General features: G+C 38.2%; 1 protein-coding gene across 1 annotated transcript in view; it reads left to right on the top strand.

The window, feature by feature from the left end:
• The first annotated feature begins 557 nt into the window (after positions 1-557).
• EXT2 (exostosin glycosyltransferase 2) overlaps positions 558-22,475 on the top strand; it is an 82,592-nt gene continuing 60,674 nt past the window's right edge. Inside the window, exons 1-7 of the mRNA XM_085321897.1 lie at positions 558-591; positions 1,878-2,437; positions 2,606-2,695; positions 8,636-8,752; positions 12,206-12,401; positions 15,817-15,956; positions 16,813-16,906. Coding sequence (XP_085178023.1) covers positions 571-591; positions 1,878-2,437; positions 2,606-2,695; positions 8,636-8,752; positions 12,206-12,401; positions 15,817-15,956; positions 16,813-16,906 — 1,218 coding nt within the window. The 5' untranslated portion in view covers positions 558-570. The remainder of the gene's footprint in view (positions 592-1,877; positions 2,438-2,605; positions 2,696-8,635; positions 8,753-12,205; positions 12,402-15,816; positions 15,957-16,812; positions 16,907-22,475) is intronic.

Raw genomic sequence — 22,475 nt, forward strand, 5'->3', positions numbered from 1 at the left:
AGCAGCGGCGGGAGGGCGGCCGCGCGCTGGGGCGCGGGCACGTCCCCGCGCGCGGAGGCGCGGCGCGGCTGCGTGGCGCCGTGGGAGGCTGCAGCTCCTCTGGCCGCCTCGTTGAGGGTGCTCGGGGGCAGAAGAGCACCCCGTCATCTTTTGCCTCGTCTTCGGCTGTGAGCTCTGTTTCATGTTCCTCCTAGTGCTGTAAATGCTGTTAGGCCTCGTCCTGTGCTTCGTGCCTGCAAGTTCCCCCGTTCGATGTAGGAATGATTAAGCGGTTCCGTGAGTGGATAGTTATATCTCATTTTTTTCCTCTCAGATGTRGGTCTAGGCAGCCTTGCCGAGTGACTCAAAAACTTGCCACTGATACGTAATCTCAGCAATAACGAAAGTGATTCTGGCACCAGATGCGGAGGGAGGAATAACATGACTAACAGTCAGAAGTGTATGGGAAATCGTTCATTATAGTGCTGATAGTTACGTAGCACTCTGGCTTCTGGCTTCCTAACAACGTGCAAGTGTTGTCTCGTACAGCAGGCTTTAAAAACTGTCTCCAGAATCCAAATGTGAACCTAAATGGATGAGAAGATGCTAAAGGTGGAGTACATATTGAACAGTCTCTGAAACTGTTTTTGTGCTGCACAGTGTAAGTGCRGTCACTTCATGTGTTAGCAGCCACATCCTAATAGCTGTTGGTTAGGAACTGCCAAATAAATGTCATGTGACTTGTTATTAAGATTGATGTCTTAATGATAGTTACTTTATTTATATTAGCTCTCTAGCATACAGTTGGCAGAGACTTTCTTTCTTCCTCTTGAAGCAAGAAAACATCCTATCTTTTTCCAAGAGGAAAAAAAGGATGAACATGTAATTACATCATCCACATTCTTCTTTGGGGAAAAAACATGACTTTTGAACAGCTCTCACTGAGGAGAATACAGGTTGGAGTTACAGTTCTTTATGCAGTATGAAACCTTGAGTTRCAAACCTAAGCAGCTTCATGCATGTAACTAGCAGCTAATCATTCAAACTGTGATTGATTAAAAAAAAAAAATACCCCATACTGGAACTACATTTTTCCCTCCAAAAATTTATAACRAAAGTCAAAGGTGATAGCAGTTCTGGCTCTGGGTTTATGATACTTTATATTACATTGTGCTTTTCATTCTAAATTGTTTTTCAGGCTATACTGAACTATTACTTTAAATACTTTTCGTATGTGTCTGCAGTGGCAACTCAAAGAGCACTTTTTTGCCCCAAATGGTACAGTGACAAAGACCGTAAGTTAATTCCCAGTCTTTGCCAGAAGAACTTGCATCATTTTATTCAGATATGGTGAGRCTTCTGTAAAACTTGATTTGAAAGCTGCTTTACGTGAGAGAGAGGTAGTAGCATGGTCTCATATTGTGTATGATGCCCCTTYGTAAACCCTTTATGGGGTATCCAAGTTGTTTCTCTTCAGTCACAGCTGATTGTTTGCCTCCTTTTTATTTACTGTGARTATACTTAGACATAGGTAGAGTGGAACCTATGAAGACTTCTTAATTCTCTAGTGTTTGAGGTTCCCCAGTTCCCGCCATCCCCAAGCCATATGCTGTTCTGATTTGTGGTTGTTAACTGGCCAGCAACATCATTCCATGATGCCCAGGATGCCTAGCAGATAAGCTTCATGTTGTTCTTTCAAAGTGATGTTTCCACTATGTAGATCATAGTGGAATCTTTTGTTCCAGTGGCGCATATAGGCATCTGAAGAAATTTTACTGTAATCTGCTGAGGCAAAGAGCCTGCCTTGAATGGGTTAGCCGAATGTTTCTGTAGCTCRTGTGATAGCTATATATCTCTTCTAGAATTCATCCTTAAACCTATTTCTTTATATTTTGTAGAAACAAGAGATAATTGATTCCATTATGTGTGCGTCAGCCAAATACAACACCCGGGGTCCAGCCCTCATCCCAAGAATGAAAACCAAACATCGCATCTACTACATCACTCTCTTCTCCATAGTTCTACTTGGCCTAATTGCTACAGGAATGTTCCAGTTCTGGCCTCACTCCATTGAGTCATCCAGTGACTGGACTGTTGAAAAACGCAGTGTCCATGATGTGCCTTTGGTCAARCTTCCTGCTGATAGTCCCATTCCTGAGCGAGGTGACCTCAGCTGCAGGATGCACACCTGTTTCGATGTCTACCGATGTGGCTTCAATCCCAAAAACAAAATTAAGGTATACATCTACTCACTGAAGAAGTATGTGGATGAATATGGGACGTCCGTCAGCAATACTATTTCCAGGGAATACAATGAGCTACTAACTGCCATATCTGACAGTGAATTCTACACTGATGATGTCAACCGGGCCTGTCTTTTTGTGCCATCCATAGATGTTCTCAATCAGAACACCCTGCGCATCAAGGAGACGGCTCAGGCTTTGGCACAGTTATCCAGGTACTTACACATGTCAGTATGTGTATATGAAGGACTCAAGTAAAGAAGTTCAGCTTAATGCTGGAGAGGAGTATGCTGTAAGTCAGTGCCAGAGCTAGACTTTGAGAGAGAGTTTCATCCATATGAGCATACCTTTCTAATTGTCATCTGTTYCTTTTTTTCCCTTAGGTGGGATCGAGGCACAAATCACTTGCTCTTCAATATGCTGCCTGGTGGGCCACCGGATTATAACACTGCACTGGATGTTCCTAGAGATAGGTATGCACTTTGCCACGTTTGAATGTAATAGGTCTGGGTTTAAATGCCTCTAAAGAAGCAGCAAGCTCGGAAGTGTAGCTGATAACAAAGACCACACTCTTTAACTTTACAAAGCTTGAAAGCCCACAAAGATGATTAAGGGGTTAGATCATCTCTCATGAGCAGAGGCTGAGAGAGCTGGGACTGCTTAGCCTCCAGATCTCCCCTGAGCCTTCTCTTCTTTTCAGTGTATATAAAATGCTGATGGGAGCGAGCCAAGAAAATGGGGCTGGAGTCTTCTCAGAAGTGCCCAGTRACATGATGAGAGGCAATGAGCACAAACTGAAACACAGGAAATTTCACTTGAACATAAGAAAATACTTCTTTATTGGTGGTGGAATGGTGGTGGAACACTGGAACATGTTATCCAGAGAGGTTTTGGRGTCTCCATCCTTGGAGATATTCAAAAATTCAAAACCCAGCTGGACCCAGTCCTGCTCTGSATGACCCTGTTTGAGCAGGGGGATTGGACCAGAGGATCTCCAGAGGTCCTTTCCAACCCTAAGTATTTTGTGATTCTATGAGCACAACTTTTTTAAGAAGAAGGAAATAGTAAGTTCCTCTTTCCTTCAGGACAAGCATTTATTCCTGAAATTTGACAGATTGGCCTCATCCTTAATTTTGGAAGGGGTGTGATCTGCTGTTAGGCTTGCTGTAAGGATGGAGAATTTCAAGTAGATCTGCRTTTTGTGTTACCGAATCTGAAGGTTTTACAGAATGTCCCAGTTAATGCAAATTAGAAGTCCGAAGATGAATCCTAGCTGTAATTTTCTGATATAAATTTGAAGAATGCTTCAAGGTCTTTTAAAGGCAGTTGTCACTCTGGTGAATTTATGTTATTTTAAGAATTGCACTGTACTAATAATCTGACAATTGTTCTTAGTTCTTCTCTGGCAAGTGTGTTTTGAAAATATTTGCCAAGAACATAAAAGGTTTGTGAATCCTGAGGTTAATTTTCACTTCCAGAATAGTTTGCTTTTGGAAGAGGAAAGTAGGTTATAACAAAGAAAGCTGGAATAAGAATAAGAGAAACTTTAAATTTTAGATTCGAAAGTTTTACTAAATACATTTCTGCTAGACTAACACATACTTACGAAGTTCTGCTGAGTGAGGTCTTATGTAACCAGTCCCTCTTCTGAATATCAAGGTTAACTTTCTTCTGCCAAATGTTTTGTCAACAAAATCTTGACTAAGATATGMGATCTTTGCCAAGATGGTGGTATATGGAGTATATTTTAATTTCTTTGCACCATAGATTGTGTAAAGCATTGTCCTTCAGTGCTAAAACAGAACTCATTTTTTCTGGATATGTTCAAAGAGTAAGTTTACCTTTTATGATTACATCACTCGCTGTGAAGTACTGCTTAAGGTTTTGACCTTACTGTATGAAGTATGTTTTATGCATGTGATGCAGGTTAGCCTGAAGAGGGCAGTCAAGCATCGTTCTTAAGAAACCAAACCTGTTTGTCTGTTAGTACATACCTGTATTTATTTCAAATTTTATATTTCTTGAGATGATTTTTCACTTGATAGTGTTTTGTTTTAATAGGATGTGCTGTTCTGGGATTGTGTGTTTGTTCTTTTACACACATACATGTGTGTATGGAAGAAGAGRATTTGTTAATTGAATGCAGTAGATTTCTTGTACCGCACAACCTTTTTTCTCCATCCTTTATCTTTTATTTTTGGTGTTAATATCCGTTTATATTTGGCCTTATGTATTTTGGCTTACTGTGCAGGAAATATCAGTAGATATTTGTTCTAAGTGCTTGTCATTCTACTGGGCAAAATTGAGTAATTCAAATCAAAACTGAAATCTTTTTAGGTGCTTTGACAACAGCTTTTTGCCAATCAGGTATCTTAAAGGTGCTTTGTTGGCASTACTGTATTTCTGTTATTGGAGAAGTTCCATTAGTGTAAAAATACTTTTACTGGTGATAGTGTTTCATACCTGGATGATAAAAACCACCCCTTCAGCCAAATGAGATATACTAGTAAAAGTACAATTTTGCTAATATGACTGTCTGTGTTGGAGTCATCATCTATTTCAGCTATGTGAGGTTACAGTTTCATTTTACACTAGTGTATATATAAAAACAGCAGGCTGATGGTGAAAAGAGTAGTTCTGCTTTTCCTTTGGCCACATGTTCTTTTCCCCTCCCTCAAATGGGGTCTACAGACTCTGCAGTCATATGTAAAGTTAGATTGGGTCACCAGTCCAATGAAAAACTAATTATTTTGGAGATCAGAGGTATGAGATTTTTGTGAAATCCAGTTGTTGATCTGACTTGCCCTGCAACTGTATGTCAGGGAACATGCAGTGCTGATGCAAGGAAGGCAGCAGCGAGGTTTGGAGCCCAGAAAGTGTGGGAACTCCTTTTTGTAGGGAACAGATGGTTAGATTGGTTTGTGTGTGGTGTAAAACCTGGTCACAGGTGTGAAGAGAAATGATCTATGAAGAAGTCTGTGGCATGGATCTGTCCTGGAAGGACCTGCAATATCTGGTTGTAGTATCCTTCTGGAGACCTCTGGAGATCTTAGTTCATATCTAACAGGACAAGTGAACCGAGTGTATTGTCTTAATTTGAGAACGGGCACACATGTTACAGAGTGGGTAGTTGGCTAAGTGTGAAGGATAACTGCTTGTAGCACAAAGGAGTGAGAGGTGGCAGGCCGAAGTAAAGGTACACTGACAGAGCCTGCTGGATTTTGAAGGACAGGACTGAATTGTGCTAATACAACTCCAGAATGACTGSATATGTGGGGTTTTGTGGATCACCAGTGGAAAGCACAGGTGATAGAAGTTTGCACAGGGAGTGTAGCCTACTTTCTTTATTCAGCACATATGAGATACCATACATAGTTGAACAGCAGTATGCTATAAGGTTATGGGATATGATGGAATCATGTTGTATTCATTTACTGCAGAATAATCCAGGTAAATTAAGACCTTATGCAAAAAATGGAATTCAATTGTATAGTAATTTTGTACCTGCAAAAGTCTTTAGCTAGGTCGTCTCACTAAGTGGTTGTTTGTTTATTAAATCTTTAAAACTAATTTCCAGAAGACAGTGTAAAAGCACCTTATTCCATGATTTTGAAGATGGAAGTTTGCCTTGCTGGCTTGAAGGCTGTGTTGCTGATGTTAACTGCCACAATACACGTAACTCCTGTCAGAAAACTTTGGAAATAAGCTCTTTAATATTTCTTAATAGATGCTATTCTAGTTAGTAAAATACTGAGGATGGAAGAATTTCTTTGGCTAACYAATTCTGTAGCCATAGAATTGAACATACGGTCCAAGATTTGTCTTCCTGCTTCAACTTYTCTGGTCAATAAAATCAAGTTCCACTGACTTGAGAGATTTTGAAACTGGYGATGATGGCGGCTGGGCAGGAACATGTAGAGCACAGACCAGTTGGGGTCTTTCTCGAGAGAAAGAAGGATCAATATCTGGAAAGTGGTGAAAAGTTGGGAACAGCCCTCCTTCTCTGTGATCAATCCATTTTAAAGATTAYTTGTCCTGAGTACTTTGGGAGTTAATACCTCTATTTCCTCACTGCACCAAACAATGATAATCTGAGTGGAGTTATTTAACTGGTGTTGGTTCCCTGTGGGTTTCTTTAGGTAAAAGTCTGTATGACACACACCTGCTTTCTCAAGGCTGATGAGGTGCTGTCATGTTTACACCAGATTCAATTAAAACAATCTGGTTGTAGTTTCCAAATTAAGGGGTTAAAAAAAAGGAGAGAGTTGTAAAGTGCAAGAACATCAATGCCCAAAAGCCAACTTTTATTCCTTGCTTGTAACTGAGTTTCTGTGAGTGTGACATCAAATGTGGAGCTTGGAGGGCAAAATCTGGTCATAGCACCATTGTACATCTGACACATACATGTCAAAAGAGGAGGCAGTGGAAAGGAATCCCAACTAGCCACTTGCTTTGGAAGATTAAATCAAGTAAGTGCTGAGTGAGAATTTTTATCATCCTATTCTCAAGACATTTCTGCTACTTCAAGTGATTTGGTTTGTGAGTGAAGAGTACAATAAGGCAGGCAAATTGTTTTGATTTTTTGTAATTTTCATCAAACCAAGCTACACCTCTAATCCTGACTGTAGGATTTTCAAAGAGCTTCTTAAATGACTTTTAGTACTGCTTGCTTGACCAGCTGGGAGTAGTCACATGTACCGCGAAGTGTGATCGTGATATCGGGATGCTAATCAACTCAGTGCTACAGTTTAGAGCGGGAAATGAAGTATCTTGTGGAACCTCTGAAGGGAATTAGAACAGGCAGGACATACTGGTGTTCAAGCAGAATGTCTTGTTCTGAAGGGAAAAAAATGATAGGCAGGATCTTGGATGATAACATAGGTAACTGATTGTACAACAGCTGTGGAAAAACTACTTCAAATACTATACTAAGCATTTAATTCAGGATRACTGAAAACAAGAATATCACCTAATGGATTGTCAGTGCCTCTTTCAGTCTCACTTTAATTTTCTTTTGATACATCTATTATGATTACTGATGAAACAAGTGTCTGCTCAGCTGTGAACTGTGCAAGCTTAAGGAAATAAGGCTTCTAGCTGTAATCACAGCTGCTGCAATGAGTACAGCTCCTCAGGATCCTTTCTGTAGTGCCTGGTGCAGTGGTATGTTTGTGTTCTGCTTTTGTYCCTCAAGAATGAGAGAAACTGGATTTGGAAAAATATTTTTCTGCAAATTACTTTATATGGTAACTTTAGCAGACCCAGTATCCCTAGGGCAGCTTCAAGTATAGCACACCCTGTTGTTCTATGGCAAAGGACAGAAAGTTTAGTGAGCTGTTCAAGAAGGCTCACTGAAAGAAGCTGGATCTGAGCTTCTTCTGGGGAATAGGATGGTGTGTTCATTGTACCACCTGGTCACTGGGGGTGAAATGGTAACTGAAAAGCTGATGTCCTCTGCTCGCATATTGCAGAGTGTGTGACTACACCCATCTGGTCAAGACACTTGATCTGGTATAGGAGATAATAACATAACTTTTTCTTCTGGCAGAGTGAATGATGCGTTGTTTTCTTCTGTATGCGTTGTTTTTGTCTGCTCCTTACAGCTCGCTCTTTCTGTGTGGCGGAAGGTTGCCCCAGCTAGGAAAAGCCACAGACAATCAGGGCCATCCCAYTGGGACATTGAAATGTATCTTAATTTATCCAGCTTTGATTATTCCCRTGCTTTCTAGCACATAGTATCCCAAGCTGCCTCTACTCTTGGAAATTAATTTCAGATCATATGGAGTTCTTGTTGTCATGTTTTTCGTTTATAGCATTCTTTTTTATAACATAAAAATTAAATAAACTCACTAGAATGTGTGATCACTTTGAAACTACAATAGCAAATAATTCCTTACAGTTTTCCAGCTTGAGAAGTCTTGAGTTGCTATAAGCTGCCAAAATACTGTATTACTGAACTTGTGCCTGAAATAAAGCTTGTATCCAACACTTCAAAAGCTATGCTATCTAGTGTTTTAGGGCAAACATTGAGGAACATGTTAATTAATATAAGTAATTACAAATGTATTTATTTAATTTAAAATTGGCTTGGGGACATTTAAACTTTCAAAAAATCATGACTGCAACAAATTGTTTCTCTATTTTAGGCAAAAATGACCATTTCCTTAACATCTTATATGTAATCATAAGTTTTCCATTGATGACTGGCTCCCATCTGGTATTAAGCGAGTTTGGGAAAGCTAAAGTGAACCTACCAACTGCATGAAAAATACCACTGAGGAAAGTTGAGGAATAACCTGTCTCTTGGAGCATGCATTCTTTTGATAATCTGGTAATGATAATCAGTAACTCATGCCCTGGAGTTTGAATGCTCATCATGCTTTATTTATAATCTCTTTTCTTGTATTTTTCAGAGCTCTGTTAGCTGGTGGAGGCTTTTCCACGTGGACCTACCGGCAAGGCTATGATGTCAGTATTCCTGTTTACAGCCCGTTGTCTGGGGAAGTGGATCTGCCAGAAAGAGGACCGGGGTAAAGAATTCTGTTGAACTGAGCAAAGTATATCCGATACTGTGTTGAATATGGATTCTGTTAAAATATAAGTTTAGCTGCTAACTTGTTGGTAGGCATGGGCAATTTGATAAGCATTGCTGTGCATGTGCCTAAGGCTTGCTATTAAAATGTATCACTCTTCCAGTGCTAGTGGCTGTGCCTAATCTGTCAAGCTGACTTATCCGTGAACTGATGGTTTTTCATAGTGATTCACTGCTTGTCCTGCTCAAGAAACTGGAGTGTGGAACACGACAGCATGCCAGTGTTTCTAGTAGAATTAAATTAAGATTTGGTTCTAGATCCAGTATCTCTTGGCAGTTCACTGGAAATAAGTAAAAAATAATCATTAATTTGAGTTTTTTAAGTCACGAATAAAGTAGGACAGCAATTCAAAACAATAAAGCAAAATGTTCTCTTTAAACAAAATTTATTTTAGGATAATTAAAAGCAAAGTAACAGCGAAAGATCACTATTGCAATGATAAAAGAAGCACATTATATCTCCAGTGTGACTTTAAAAAGAATAAAGGAGTCATGATGAACAACATGATTGCCTTAGATAGTACCAGCTAATACAACCTTTGGATGCATAAACAGGAGGAATGAGGATGTGATCTTTACCTTTGTGTGTTTTATGGATACATTTTTTCTGGATCACTTTGGGTGCTTCTGTGGTTCTGGAGTTCTTTCAAAATAATGTTGGAAATTTGGAACAGGTACAGGAAGAAGCCTACTGATGGAACTCTGAAGGAAGAAGGTCTTGCAGAATGAATCTCAAGGAGCTTAGTATGGTTAGCTTGTGAAAAAGAAGTATGAGAGCTGACTTGATTATTGGAATCCAGAGATCAGAATACTATTTTTTTTGTCCTCCAGACTAATGCAGGAAGACGTAAACCCTGTAATTGAAAGTAAAGCGAGGCAAGTGGGAAGTAATAGAGAGGTATATTTAGCTGTTAAAATGAGCTAGCCTGTAAAGTGGTTGTTACTCTAATCCATTCATGTCTTCGGAACAAGGGTAGTTAGAAGTCTGGAAGACATGTTTTAATCAATTACAAAAGACTGCTCTTAATATTTCATAAACCTCTTCAGCAGCCAAAAACATTTGACAAAAACAGTAACAACACAGGTAAGACCCTGTCAAAAAGCTGAGCAAACTGAGGCAGTGGGGTGGGGTTGGTAGTGACAAGGGACTAAATGACTTGTTTGTTTATTGCAGAAGATCAGATTTCAAAATGCAGAAGCTTTAGGTCCTTTCTTCTAACCAYGTTTTGTAGAAAATATGGGTTATTAAAGAAGAAAACTGTAGCAGAGAGGATGCTGCCAGTATCAAACCAAAAATGTTACTGTACTTTGCCTCCAATTGTCTTCATCTTTGGTAAGGGCAGTGTTGTAGGCTGCTCCAGGTAGGGTGTCACAATCGATTACAGGACAAACTTGTGCAGCAGTGGTTTACTTTCTGCATCTGCTTTATGTTCCTGTTTGTCGCATTCCTGGACCTGACTGGTGTAGGGGCATCAGGGTGAATCCAAATTGATTTTTCGTAAGTCTTGGATATTGTTACAGTGCAGCACAAAGTTAGAGTGAGCTTTGTTATTTTTTCCTGGGGAGCATGAATCTGAAAAGAGAGCAATCGTATGGTTCATGTCCATGTAGTCAGCCTAATGCTATGGCTGGCTTTGGGCCTAATACAGAAACCTTTATGTGGAAGCTGGTCCAAGTGTGTGAGTTTATATTCAGTGAATGTTTTGGAGTTTACATGTTCTCACAGGCATATAGTCTTCTGGGAGGATTGGACTATAGTCTCCGGAGTACCATCTAGTGGCCGCTTAGCATTACTGATTGAAACACTCACAAATTCATTTGCTTGATGCAGGAAGAGTGCGATAAGGGAAGGATACTCAGGATTCAGACTTAATTGCAATAAGTGATTGCATTCTACTATCCTAGAGGGTTAGTGGTAGCTGTATTGCAGTTTCTTTCGTAGCAAGATTTGATCACTAGGTTGGAAGTCATAGGGTGATGACTGTTTCAAGGCAAAATTTGATTTTAAACATGTAAATTAACGATCCTGCACAGTTTTTAGCTGGTCACGGGCAGTTATTATCACTCATCTGCAGCAGTATTTCCTTTCCTTAAGGCAAATTCCCCTCTGCCCCCCTCCCCTTACAGAGCTGAGCTGAAGTTTTTTGATTTGCTGTCCTTTTTAGTTGGGCTGTTTAAAAGGTTTTGATACACCTCTACTAGAAATATATATTCTATAAAGCTGCAGGTAGCAAGCTAGTAGCAGCTTGAAGCTTAGGAAAAAACTATTTTTTTTTATTTGTAAAAAAAAATAAATAAATAAAAGGCAAATTTCTGTGCAACTCAGCTGTTAATTAGAGCAACTAACATGACCTGCATGAGAATAAAGTAAAAGAGGTGAGAAGAGCAGCAGGAAAGGCCTGACTTCATAATTTGTATGTTTGTATGTGTTTTCAGAGCTTTATATTAAAAATAGTACCACGTGGAGGAGAACTGGAATCCTAAGTGAAGGCCTCATATTTCCTGTGTTGTTTTGGCGATGTGAAGACAAGCACTCACTATGTGTTCCCTTGCATGGGGAGCAGTGGAACAAGTCTGACTTAGCTCATTCCTTTAAAGAGAAAACCAAAGTAAATGAGTGTAACATACTGTATTGCAGCGTTGTTAAAACTTACTTCTTAAAGCTGTGAGCATATAATTTAGGACTGCATCCCTGTGTATTTTACCTCTGAAGTTAATTAGCATTTTGAAAAACTTCAGTATTAAGATACAATTTTTAATGTTCATATTTTTGGAACATGGTAGGAACTGTGAACAAATAGAATAATGAACCTTCAACTTTGTCCCAGAAACATTGCCTTTATGTTGCCCTGAAGGGACAAAGCTGAATCACAGATAATGAGGAGCTTGTCTTGCCATTACTGTCACTGTATCAAGACTAAAAAAATAAATGCTAACTAATTTGTCAGTTCAGCACCTTTTCTCAATTAAAATTGATCATAAAATATATGGGAAGAGAATTCAGCATTCAGTATCCTAACTACTTTGTAATAAAAAACAAGCATGAAATAAAAGAACAAACAATCCTGGCATCAGTGGTAAGCTATTTTAATACGTAGCCAAATGATCATTATTTTAGTTTATAAAAGAGGTTGTAATACAAGTGCCTGTTCTAAGATAAGCTTTCTTTCCAAGCATAAATTTATTAGAAGTTGTAAATAATGCTGAACCACTTGTATCCATGATTTAATTATACTGCATTGTTACCTTTTCCAGCCTTGCCTGCAAAAATGGTCTTGGCAATGTTTCCACATTTGGTTAATCTGATTCTGCTTTTCCAGAATGGAAGGAAATGTGCTCTAGAGTGTTCTTGGAAGCAAGCTGTCAGGTAACCATGGCCATGGTTTTTCAGTCCTCGCAGGTTTTTTATTCTGTCATCTCAAATGGCTCTACACCCAGAATACCGATCTGAGTTGGAAGCTCTTCAAGCTGAGAATGGGGAATCAGTGTTGATCCTAGACAAATGTACCAATCTATCAGATGGGATCTCTACTGTTCGCAAACGCTGTCACAAGAATGAAGTCTTTGATTACCCCCAAGTACTTCAGGTAAGGCTGCCTCTCCTGCAAGCTTGTCTTCCGCTTGGTAACTATCTTAACTATGGTGCTGTTCTTGTTTAGCACATTAATGATGAGTACATTTCKTACCCAAATACAAGGGCACTTCCTTGTATTTCATTTAACTTGCTAGCTCTGTTTTTTAAACACATAGTTTATTATGTTAGCTTGGATATTATATGCTCACTTTGCTCTTACTTTTAAGTGGGCTGAGAACTATGGAGTCRAATATGTGGATTACACTGACATTTGAAATTACTGCTTACGTATAGCAACTTCATGAGGCTGGTCACGATGGTTTTCTAGGAACACTGACAGCATCATGTAAATTTAGATAATAACATGAGCATGCCACCAAATCTAGTTGAAATGGGAGGATGAACTTCTGGTGGCCAGATGAACTTACTCGCTTTAAAATTGTGCAAGAACATTGGAATCTATACCTTCCAGAATAACTGGCAAATTGACCTTCAACCGGTGTGAATTTGAAATTGATTTCTTATTTATGGCAATCCAGGCCTCATTAGATTGAACTTAGAACAGAGGGTTGCTTTGTAAATTGGAGGGGAGATTAAAATGAACTTGAAAGAGCTTTTGTGTAGACTTGCTTGAGGAAAAAGAATCCTATATTTAATGAGAGATGGTCAGGTTATATTTTTGCGTGCAGCTTTCTTGTTCAGAAAGCCTACAGAATCCCCTGTATAGATACGACAGACTGAACTAGAAGACTTGTCAGCATGCAGCTATGAAAACATCTAGGTGAAATGTGTTTGATGGCCTTGGCCCAACTTCCAGAGGCCTTTTGATGTGTCAGTGAAGATAAAACTAGATAGCGTTCTCAGACCCCTGTGTCTCTTTGCAATTCATGAACAGAGAGGTGCTTTGGCATACAGTGTGGTGAAGTAAGTTACGCCATAGGCCACTGTGCTCTGTCTGTGGCCACCAGCGCATAATCTGTCTTTGAACTTCAACAAATGATGATAAAATAACAAACATACCAAGGAAAGGCAAAGTTTCCACCCCTCCTGTTATGTTTTGGAGGAAATATGTTTAAAATTCCATGTGCAGGAGAGGGAGAGGGAGGAAGGGGTCACCCTCAGTCCTAAACTTTCAGCCAAAAAGGAAAAAAAAAGAAGCTTGCTTTCTTTCTTTAAATGCAGACTGTATCACTCAAGGATAGCAAGTAAAGGTATCTATATCTCTATCTTGCTATATATTATTTTTTAACTCAGAAAAGAGCTGGTGCATGCCGAGATTGTTAAAATACTTTCCTTTGCAGAGCCCTGCATCTCCCTTTGGAATGTCTGGCTGATAACAGTAGTGATGTGAGGAGATGTATTTATAGTAACCTTTGTCTAGACAGGAAAAATGGTTATCTGGGCAGATGAGCATGTGTGTCCACATCTGGGCTGCTTTTTTTCTCTCCCAGACCTTATCAAGGTCCCTTCCACCTGCTTCCCTGTGATCCACTGAGTGAATGGTTAAAATGTGTGTTGATTCTCTCTTCTCCCTCCATTCCTCTGCTGTTTTTTTCCTCCTCTTCCCCTTCGCAAATCAGGGTAGGGGGGAAGCCCAAAGACTGTGATCACAGTTTATCCTTTATAGACTTCCTACTAGATACACTCTTGGGCTTCTGGGTTGCTAATGCTTCCCATTTGCAGTCCTGTGTTGGATGAGATTTTTCTAACTCTTTAGTGCTCTACAGATATGAACATAGGTTTCACAATTTCATTAGGAAACACAGCCAGCAAACCCCCTTGTATTTCCTAATTTTGATGTTGTGTTACCCTCCTGTGCCAGGTGGCTCTTTTTCCTCTGACTGCAGAATGCAAGCTGGAAAGATGTTTTTTTTAGTCTGGGGGAGCCACCATATCGACTTCAAAAAATTTTTTTTCTTAGGCTTAGGAAAAATATTGACTTGTTTTTTTTGTTTGTTTAACTGAACTCTATAAGCGTTTATTTTGTCATTTTGAATCCGTAGCAAGGTTCCGCATTGACAGTGAAAATTGAAGTCCCTATATACAGTGTGAGTGCAGCACAGTCGTCAAGTCTTTCTTTGCTATAGTATAAACTCAGGACTTCTTGTCTTGTGTTGTGAACATGAATAAGCATTATATTCTTCCTGTCTGCAGCAACTTTTAACATATTTGAAGGTCYCTTTAGGCATCTTTCCTTTGCTCCTTCAGAGTAAATATTCTTGATGCACTCAAACTTTCCTTGTAGATAATACTTTCAAGATACATAATCATCCATGGAGTGTGTTTTTGGGGGTTATTTTTGAGTCTTTATTTCTATGCTTGCTTTCTTCTTGAAGTACATTGCCCAAGACTAGACATGCTGCTCTGTCTAAGGTCTTACCATTTTTCATTTGAATGAATGATAACTTCAAGAGTTTGAATTTTCTTGTTTGTGCTTTCCTTTTGCATTCTAACACAATCTTTGAATGGGGTGTTTTGTTTTCTTTTCAACAGGATAGTGCTGTTAACACATGAATATTCTTTTTCTGTTCTTTTTCTATCCTTTTCTGCAAAATGTTCTTTCCTGCAAAAATGGAGTCGTTGTTTCATATTTTGTATTTGTGCAGATGGTTATTTTTATCTAAGTATTGAACTATATATATCTGTATTTTTAGTCAGTCTCCTTATAATTTCAAATTCTAATCCTGTTGCCCATTATGCTCACTAATCATCCTCCAAAATTGTTGATACCATCAAATTTAATAAGTACAATCTTAATTCTGCTGCACAGTTAATCAGGGGACACACTGAATAATACTGTATCTAGGAAAGATTCTTTGGAACTCTGTTTGATCCATCACTTAATTTTGCCTGTGAGTCACTGCTAACTGCTTTATATTTAGAGTTCTGTAATTATAATTTATGATTCTCCCCATGAGGGTTTTATCTAGCCCATGATTTCTTAATTTGCTTGTGAGAATGTTATCTGAGTTGATGTCAAAGGCCTTTTAAAGTTGAGATATGAGATCTGTTACTTCCCTGTTATCCATAGAGCCTGATTGTCCTATAATGGAAAAAAAATTGATTGGCTTGATATGGTTTGKTTTTTGGTAAGTTCATGATGATTGTTGCTTACCTTATTATGCTGAAATTTCAAAATATTTTTTTTCTCAATTAGAATTCTGAAGTCAAGTCATTAAAATAAGGCATAGAATTGTCCCTTTAGCTGATTTCTTRTCTTTCCACTTGTGATGCTTATGAATCAGTAGAAGATGAAGATGTGTTGTTAATTTGAATTTGCTGATAACTTAGAATACTTTGGTAGCATGGAAGAAAAGCCTATTTACCTTTGGCCTGATTTTTATGAGAAGAAAGCAGCAATACATAATGCTACAAATCTTACGTTTTCTTCTTTTGCCTTCTGTGTGTTGGATACCATTTGTTGACAGGAAGCCACGTTCTGTGTTGTACTGCGTGGAGCCCGTCTGGGACAAGCTGTGTTAAGTGATGTTCTTCAGGCTGGCTGTGTCCCAGTCATCATTGCCGATTCCTATATTTTACCTTTCTCTGAAGTTCTGGACTGGAAGAGGTCTGTATCCTAGCTGTTGTACATCCAATATGTGCATAAGAAACTTCTGTTTCATTTAGTGATTTGAATGAAATCTGTGTGATGAGTCAAGTGTACTGGGGGTTGCAGTGAGTAGAATAGACTAGGATTCAAGCACTCTGAGCTTTATTTATTCATCAAAAATAAGAAAAGAAATCAAAGGAGGCAAAGATGACTGAACATTTGGTAGCCCTGTAGCCTATAATAATTTCTATAAAACAGACGTGCTTCTTTGCATTATGCTTGCGTTCGGTGATGAACGATCTGCATCCAGGCTCCTCTAAGAAAGGTATATGCCAAATACTGCTTCACTTTAATGCTAAATGCACTATATTGTATTGTGATGTCATACATTTTGAGATGGAGAAATATAACTATTTTGTAGATAAATGTACTGTGTTAGGGTTTAGGTTATTTTTGCATGCATACACAATGCCCAGTCTGTATGTGATCTTAGAATATATATAAAAATAAGTTTTTATGCATAGCATTGCATACACTTTTACTTTTTGTCCACTCCGAAAGACTTAAGGTCATAGCAACTCGGTGGCAGTCCTGGGATTAGAATTCAGAAGTTCTGTGTCTGTTTGTTCCATATTTATTATCCTTATAGATCAGTCCACAGAGTTGTGGATTACCCATAGGCAGACTGGCTGGGGTCGTAGAAGAATTCCACTGCAACAGAATATTGCACAGAGGGGAGATAGCTTCTTTCTTCTAAGATCTTCTGGATTCGTCTTAATAGAGTAGGACAAGAATCTGGTTTAGAAGGGCCATTGTAACCTTTTAATGCAGAACTTCCTACTACTCATCTTACTTTTTTTTTCTCCACTTGTAGGGCCTCTGTTGTCATCCCAGAAGAAAAGATGCCTGAAATGTACAGCATTTTGCAAAGTGTTCCTCAGCGACAGATTGAAGAGATGCAAAGACAGGTAAAATAAAATATGTATTTAAATGTTTTTCCTTTTCCTTTATCCACATATAGGATGTGGGTTTATATGTCTGCCTAATGTGAAATCCTGGTGAAATGCAGCAGCGTCCATTATAGTCTCATGTTAATATTATGATTATTCAGCCCTCTTCTTTATGCTAAACATATGCATTCAACATTACTTTTCAATATTTTGTCTGTACCCATCAGTGCTGCAGCTAAATCTGTTAAACAGCAGCTGCTGAGCAGTACTGCATTACCCCTTAGGTCAGGAAGTTAAGAATATTGCATATGATTGCAATTGCAGAAGAACGCTTGAGTAGGCAGACTTCAATTACTCAGGACTGGAATTGTTCCAAACTACTATGTTAATGTACATACTGTTGTGAAATATATTATAGGATCTTTAGCATCCACAGTGATCAAAGCCTCACCATCCTGGGCTGCAGCAAACCTCCTGAAATGTGAAATTGAGGTTTTGAACACTTGCTTCTTCATGTAAAGACCATATGGTGTTTGCCATGGGAATGAAGCCTGCTGGTTCCCAACAACCTAGTCAAATTCTACTTTCGTTAACTTCACTTCATTTTCTTGTGTCCAGTCTACTTTCTTAATACATACTAGAATGGAAGCTCTTGAATGTAGATTTACCACCTACTTTTATTTACTGACATTTTTCTGATGAAATCACAGGATTTATTTGTTTCTTTTTTTCTGCATGGTATCTAAATTGTCTGAAAGAAAAAGTTTAAGCTTTCTTTATCCCTAGAAAAGCTTTGATTTGTAGATATGCTTTAAGCTGTTAAGTGTGAGGGAGTGGTTAAGCATGAAGTGCTTTAAACTAAGGTGATGATGCCTATGAGGGAAGACTTTAATTATTTTGTGACTGGAAAAGCTGAGGTCCCGAGTTGTTAAAACTCACAAATAAAGTGTCTATGTTGGATGTATGAGAAACATCCTGCAGTTAATTCCAGTTGATGCTGTTGCTTATTTGTGGCTCTTAAAGCTTTGCTGTTGTGGACACTATCATCATCAGTTGCTTTAATTCAAGAGTTCATGCATACAGTGCAGGCTGTATAGATCAGCACTGTTAAACGTGTAAGGATTCTCTTAAAATGTGAAGCGTTTAGTTGTCAAATTTTAAATACGGCAAGAACCACATTGTTCTTTTGGTGGTTTGAATAGGTAGATTACATTTTGGGGCTTGCGGTGAAAGAAGATGCTAACATATCTTGTAAACTGATTTCTAGGATCTTTATGCGTCATCGCTGTATAATACGTGAACATATCATTATAAAGTAGAAAGATACTGTTATCACAGTTTTACTGATGAGGTACTGAGACCGTAAGGCTTGATATGTAAGGAAAAAATAAACTGTCTGATCTTAGATGATGTGCAAAGGTGTCTTAAAATTTCCGTAGTGAGATTTCTGAGAAACTTGCCTTCACAAGTTCCAAATAACTTTGCACAGCTTCAGTGACAAAGCCGTCTTRTATATCATCTTTGTAAAAAGTGGCCCAAGGGATGTTTTTTCACGTTGTAATTTACAACACTCTAGTATAGTTATTTCTAACCAGACAGTGCTAAAGGCTTCATGGTGTGTATTCATGTTGGATATGTGTGTGGAGGAAATGGACTGTCAAATTTAGTGGCAAGTGTCTTCCACGTCTAAATTCTGTTGCCAGCTTCACATTATTCTCTATACAGGGGAAGTCTGCAAATTTCACAGCAGCCGTCAGGGGTCTCCTTTCTCCTTTGTCCCTTCACACACATTTTGGTGGGGTACACAGGCAGCATCTACTGAGCCACCACCAGGGATGGCAAGGGAGAAAGCAGCTTCACAGTTACAGCTGCTGGAAACATGATTTGGCTTGATACAGATATTGGCTTGATATTTTTTCTCCCTTGAATCTAGGAAATCTAACACAAGAGTGTTTGGCATAATAAAGCTTCAGAACAAGCATTAACAGTCTGTTACAATATGCAATAATTTTGTTTTTGTCCATTTTAGTAGTAGTCTAAAACACTGCCTCAGCACAGGGAGTACTTCTTCTGCAGAGAACGTGCTTTACATTATATATAGCTTAAACTACGATTTTTTTGAAATGTAAAATCAGGAATCCATGGTAGTCTAGGTTTTCTCCCTTGCTTTTTTCTTTATCATTGACAATTCTTAGACACTTTGAGACAAACCAGCCAAAAGTCTTAATTCAGGTGATCTGTAATTTATCTGTATTATGTCTAACTCTATAAAACTAAGTTAAAGTAGAAGGTGCTTTTATACCCAGAATGCAGTTTTAGCTGGCATCCAGAGTGCATTTTGTTGGGTTATAGATGGTTTGCGCTAATCATTGTCGTTGGTTCTAAAGCATCACCGAATATATTAGTACAGCAATTCTGTTGAATGAAGGTGAGAATTATCTTTTAGTAAAGCTTCCTCTCATGTCATGATGCTTCTGAGAATATGGTTGTGTTTTGGTGCTGACAATATCAGTAGGAAATTAAAAGATCTGTCTGTTTTTCTTGTCTCCCTGAATTTAATTCGATCTGCATACTGAGGATGCTTGAATGTGTTTTCTATATATTTGATGTATTGTCAGCCTTATTTACAAGGTGGGGTCCCAGAATAAGCATCTGTGAAATCCTGTTGCTGACACATGGTTCTGTATCCTGGAAATCTCATAGGATGGAAAAAAGTACTTACTGATAGATAGTACATAATTGACTATCAACAACTCAATTGCTTTTCTTTGTTAATGAATATACCATAATATTCCATCTGTGCTGTCACTTTTGATTTCCTTTTTCCTCATTAGTTTCACAGTGGGGAGCAATTGCACACTTTATAATTACCTTCTTCTGATTGAAATTGTTCTGGAAAATATAGTGGAACTCTTCATCTAGCCAAAGTGTCCATTTTTCAGTGTTCTGACTTCACTTCAGTGACGTTTTACAGGAATTAATGAATACAAGTTCACACTACAGAGCCCAAATGTTACCAGGAGGAGAAATGATTCTGAATTGGAAAGAATCTATTGATGTGGCTGCTAGTAGCAGTAGATCAGAAGCAAAGCCAATTTGTGATAACCTTTCTGTGTTGTCCTCAGAAAAGGAAATATTAAAGCAAAACTCAACTAACACATGTTTATAGAACAACTTTTTTTCAGATGTGAGCTACAGTAGTCATTACTATTATTTACTCTGTCAAGCTATGATAGTCAACAGAAGCTTCAAAATACTCTGTTTTTGCAAATAAACCATATTTCTCAGTAACATTTAAACTATTTTCTTTTGTTTCTTCGAGTTGGAGGACTGAGAGCACTTTAGATACAGTATTTTGATGCTTGTTTTTTGTCAAGTAAAAGAAGACTGACTGACACGGGCCTTGTGTTAGGTTTGTTTTCCCATCCATTCTCATTTTTACCAAGAGCTATTCGAATCTAGATGGAAACAAAGATAATCAAATCACAATGATTATGTTCTGTCTTGCTTTTACATTACTTGGAGTTTGACTTAATGGTTGAAAAAAGATTAGACCATATACAATGTTGAMATTAGGAGAAAATGAGGAGAAAATCTTCATAAAGAGCTTTGATTAAAATTAATACAAAAGTTGTTACTGTTCTGTAACAGGTCATTATTTTCTTCGCAGGAGGTGGGATATGTTTAGGTTTTATTTTGAAGACTTTTTTTTTTTTTTTGATCATCTCTATCACATAAAATCCCGGTGAGGGAAGCAATGGTTTTGATAAAGACTCGTGTAACATGCTTTACCTGCACCTGCCAATTAATGCACTTTTTCAGTAAGTTAAGAAACCAGCTGACCTGTTCTGACACAAATGTGGTTGAGTCTGTCCTCTTTTTAACCAAACAGAACCAACTCTTGCTCTAAATTTCTCAGGGTTTTTAGTAGGATGAGCCAAGCTTCTGTTGTATATATCAGACTTTCTGGATCTGTTAATCTTCTGGGGTAGCTTCACTATTCAGCTATTTTGGATTGAGCGGCTGTCTCGATTACAAAATAACTTTTATCCTTATTTGGAAAACCTCACAACTAAACTTAAATTTTATTGTCAGTTTTACAGTTTGCCAATATTCTTTGTTGATTAGCTGCTCCATTTGCAGTATTTTATTGCATTTCATTATCTGAAGATGATATGTCAAGGTTAAAATATATATATATATATTTTCAATTTGAAAGAGATTGTCTGCTTTTAACAAGTAATCTTTTTCTGTGCTTATTTTTTTTGTTTGTTTCTGGAAGTACTTTTAGCCATATATCTGCTGGCAAAATCAAGAAAGCTTTTAAAGGAAAGTTATTAAATTTATAATATAAAAGAACATGTATTTGAAAAGACTTTCCTTTAGTTTTTACGCTGATTATGAACATCTACACCACTACTAGCATAGAGGATAAAATACAGATGCTTTAGCCTTGGAGTGTTCTTCGGCCAGGATCTACTGATAGTATGTCCTGGGCYGTGATTTCCCATAATACAACTTTATTTTGCACAACTACTTGGTCAGATAGTTTGTGGTATAAATCAGGAAAAAGAAGCAGTAGTATGTATTGGTTTGAGCAGTGCTGGGATGTGGAAAACCTGAACTAATTTCTACTGCCCTGCATTATAATTGATTATGTTCAGATCTTTAGCAAATACCATATTAAGGTATGCTTTCATTGTTCTTGCTTGCAGACATTTTGCCCTCAATCACTCTCTCAAAGTGTAATAGTTATTTCCTCCCCTGTGGTCCTACTATACTGCCTGTACTGTTGTAAAAAAAGTTACCTATTCTCCACACTACATGTACTGACTGGAGTCCGTGAAAACTGGAGCCTAGCATATGCTGGTTCTTACAAACTCCAACACATTGACCATCAAAAAGAGCCTCTGCTATTTGAGCTGCTGAAATTAGTAACAGTCTGGATGAAACTTATGCATCTCTGGGATTGCTATCTTGTCTGTTTTATACAGTAATGTTGTCATTCTCATTTTCTTTGAAGCTTCCTTGAACCATCCCCCTCTCACAAATAGTTCCATATGGAGTATGAAACACTGGCAGAAGTGCCCAGAGGCATGTCAATAAGCAGCTCAGCTGCATAGCTACCRACCCAGCAGACTGGCTGCTGCATGCTTATGCTTTCTTTTCTTCTGCACCACAAACAGGCAGCCAGGTTATGGCAAAGTTCAGGGAGTGGAGAGCTAAGAAATAGGATTAAATGTAATAGACATTTATGATACAGAATGAGATTCGAAATCAACAACTGCTGAAGAGGAAGAGTGAAATAGGAGGTGGGGAAAAAAGGGCAAAATAAGACCTTGTAGGTGCCTGTATATCCCATACCTTGTATAGTTTTCCTCCTAGCTAAGTTTTTCTAGTGTTTTGCTTTAAAAGACTGTTAATACTAAAACACTGGGAGCATTGAACACTGTTGTACTTCATATGTAAATGTCTTAACTAGTCTGAAAGTTTCCCACAACTTAAATTCCAGTCTCTGTGCCTTCTTTTCTTCTCTCTCTGAATATGAAGCCATTTTAAAATATTTTCTGCACTAAATATCAACATA

Source organism: Rhea americana, unplaced genomic scaffold, assembly GCF_003343005.1.
Source record: "Rhea americana isolate MKP2758 unplaced genomic scaffold, rheAme1 scaffold_72, whole genome shotgun sequence".
NCBI classification, from domain to species: domain Eukaryota; kingdom Metazoa; phylum Chordata; class Aves; order Rheiformes; family Rheidae; genus Rhea; species Rhea americana.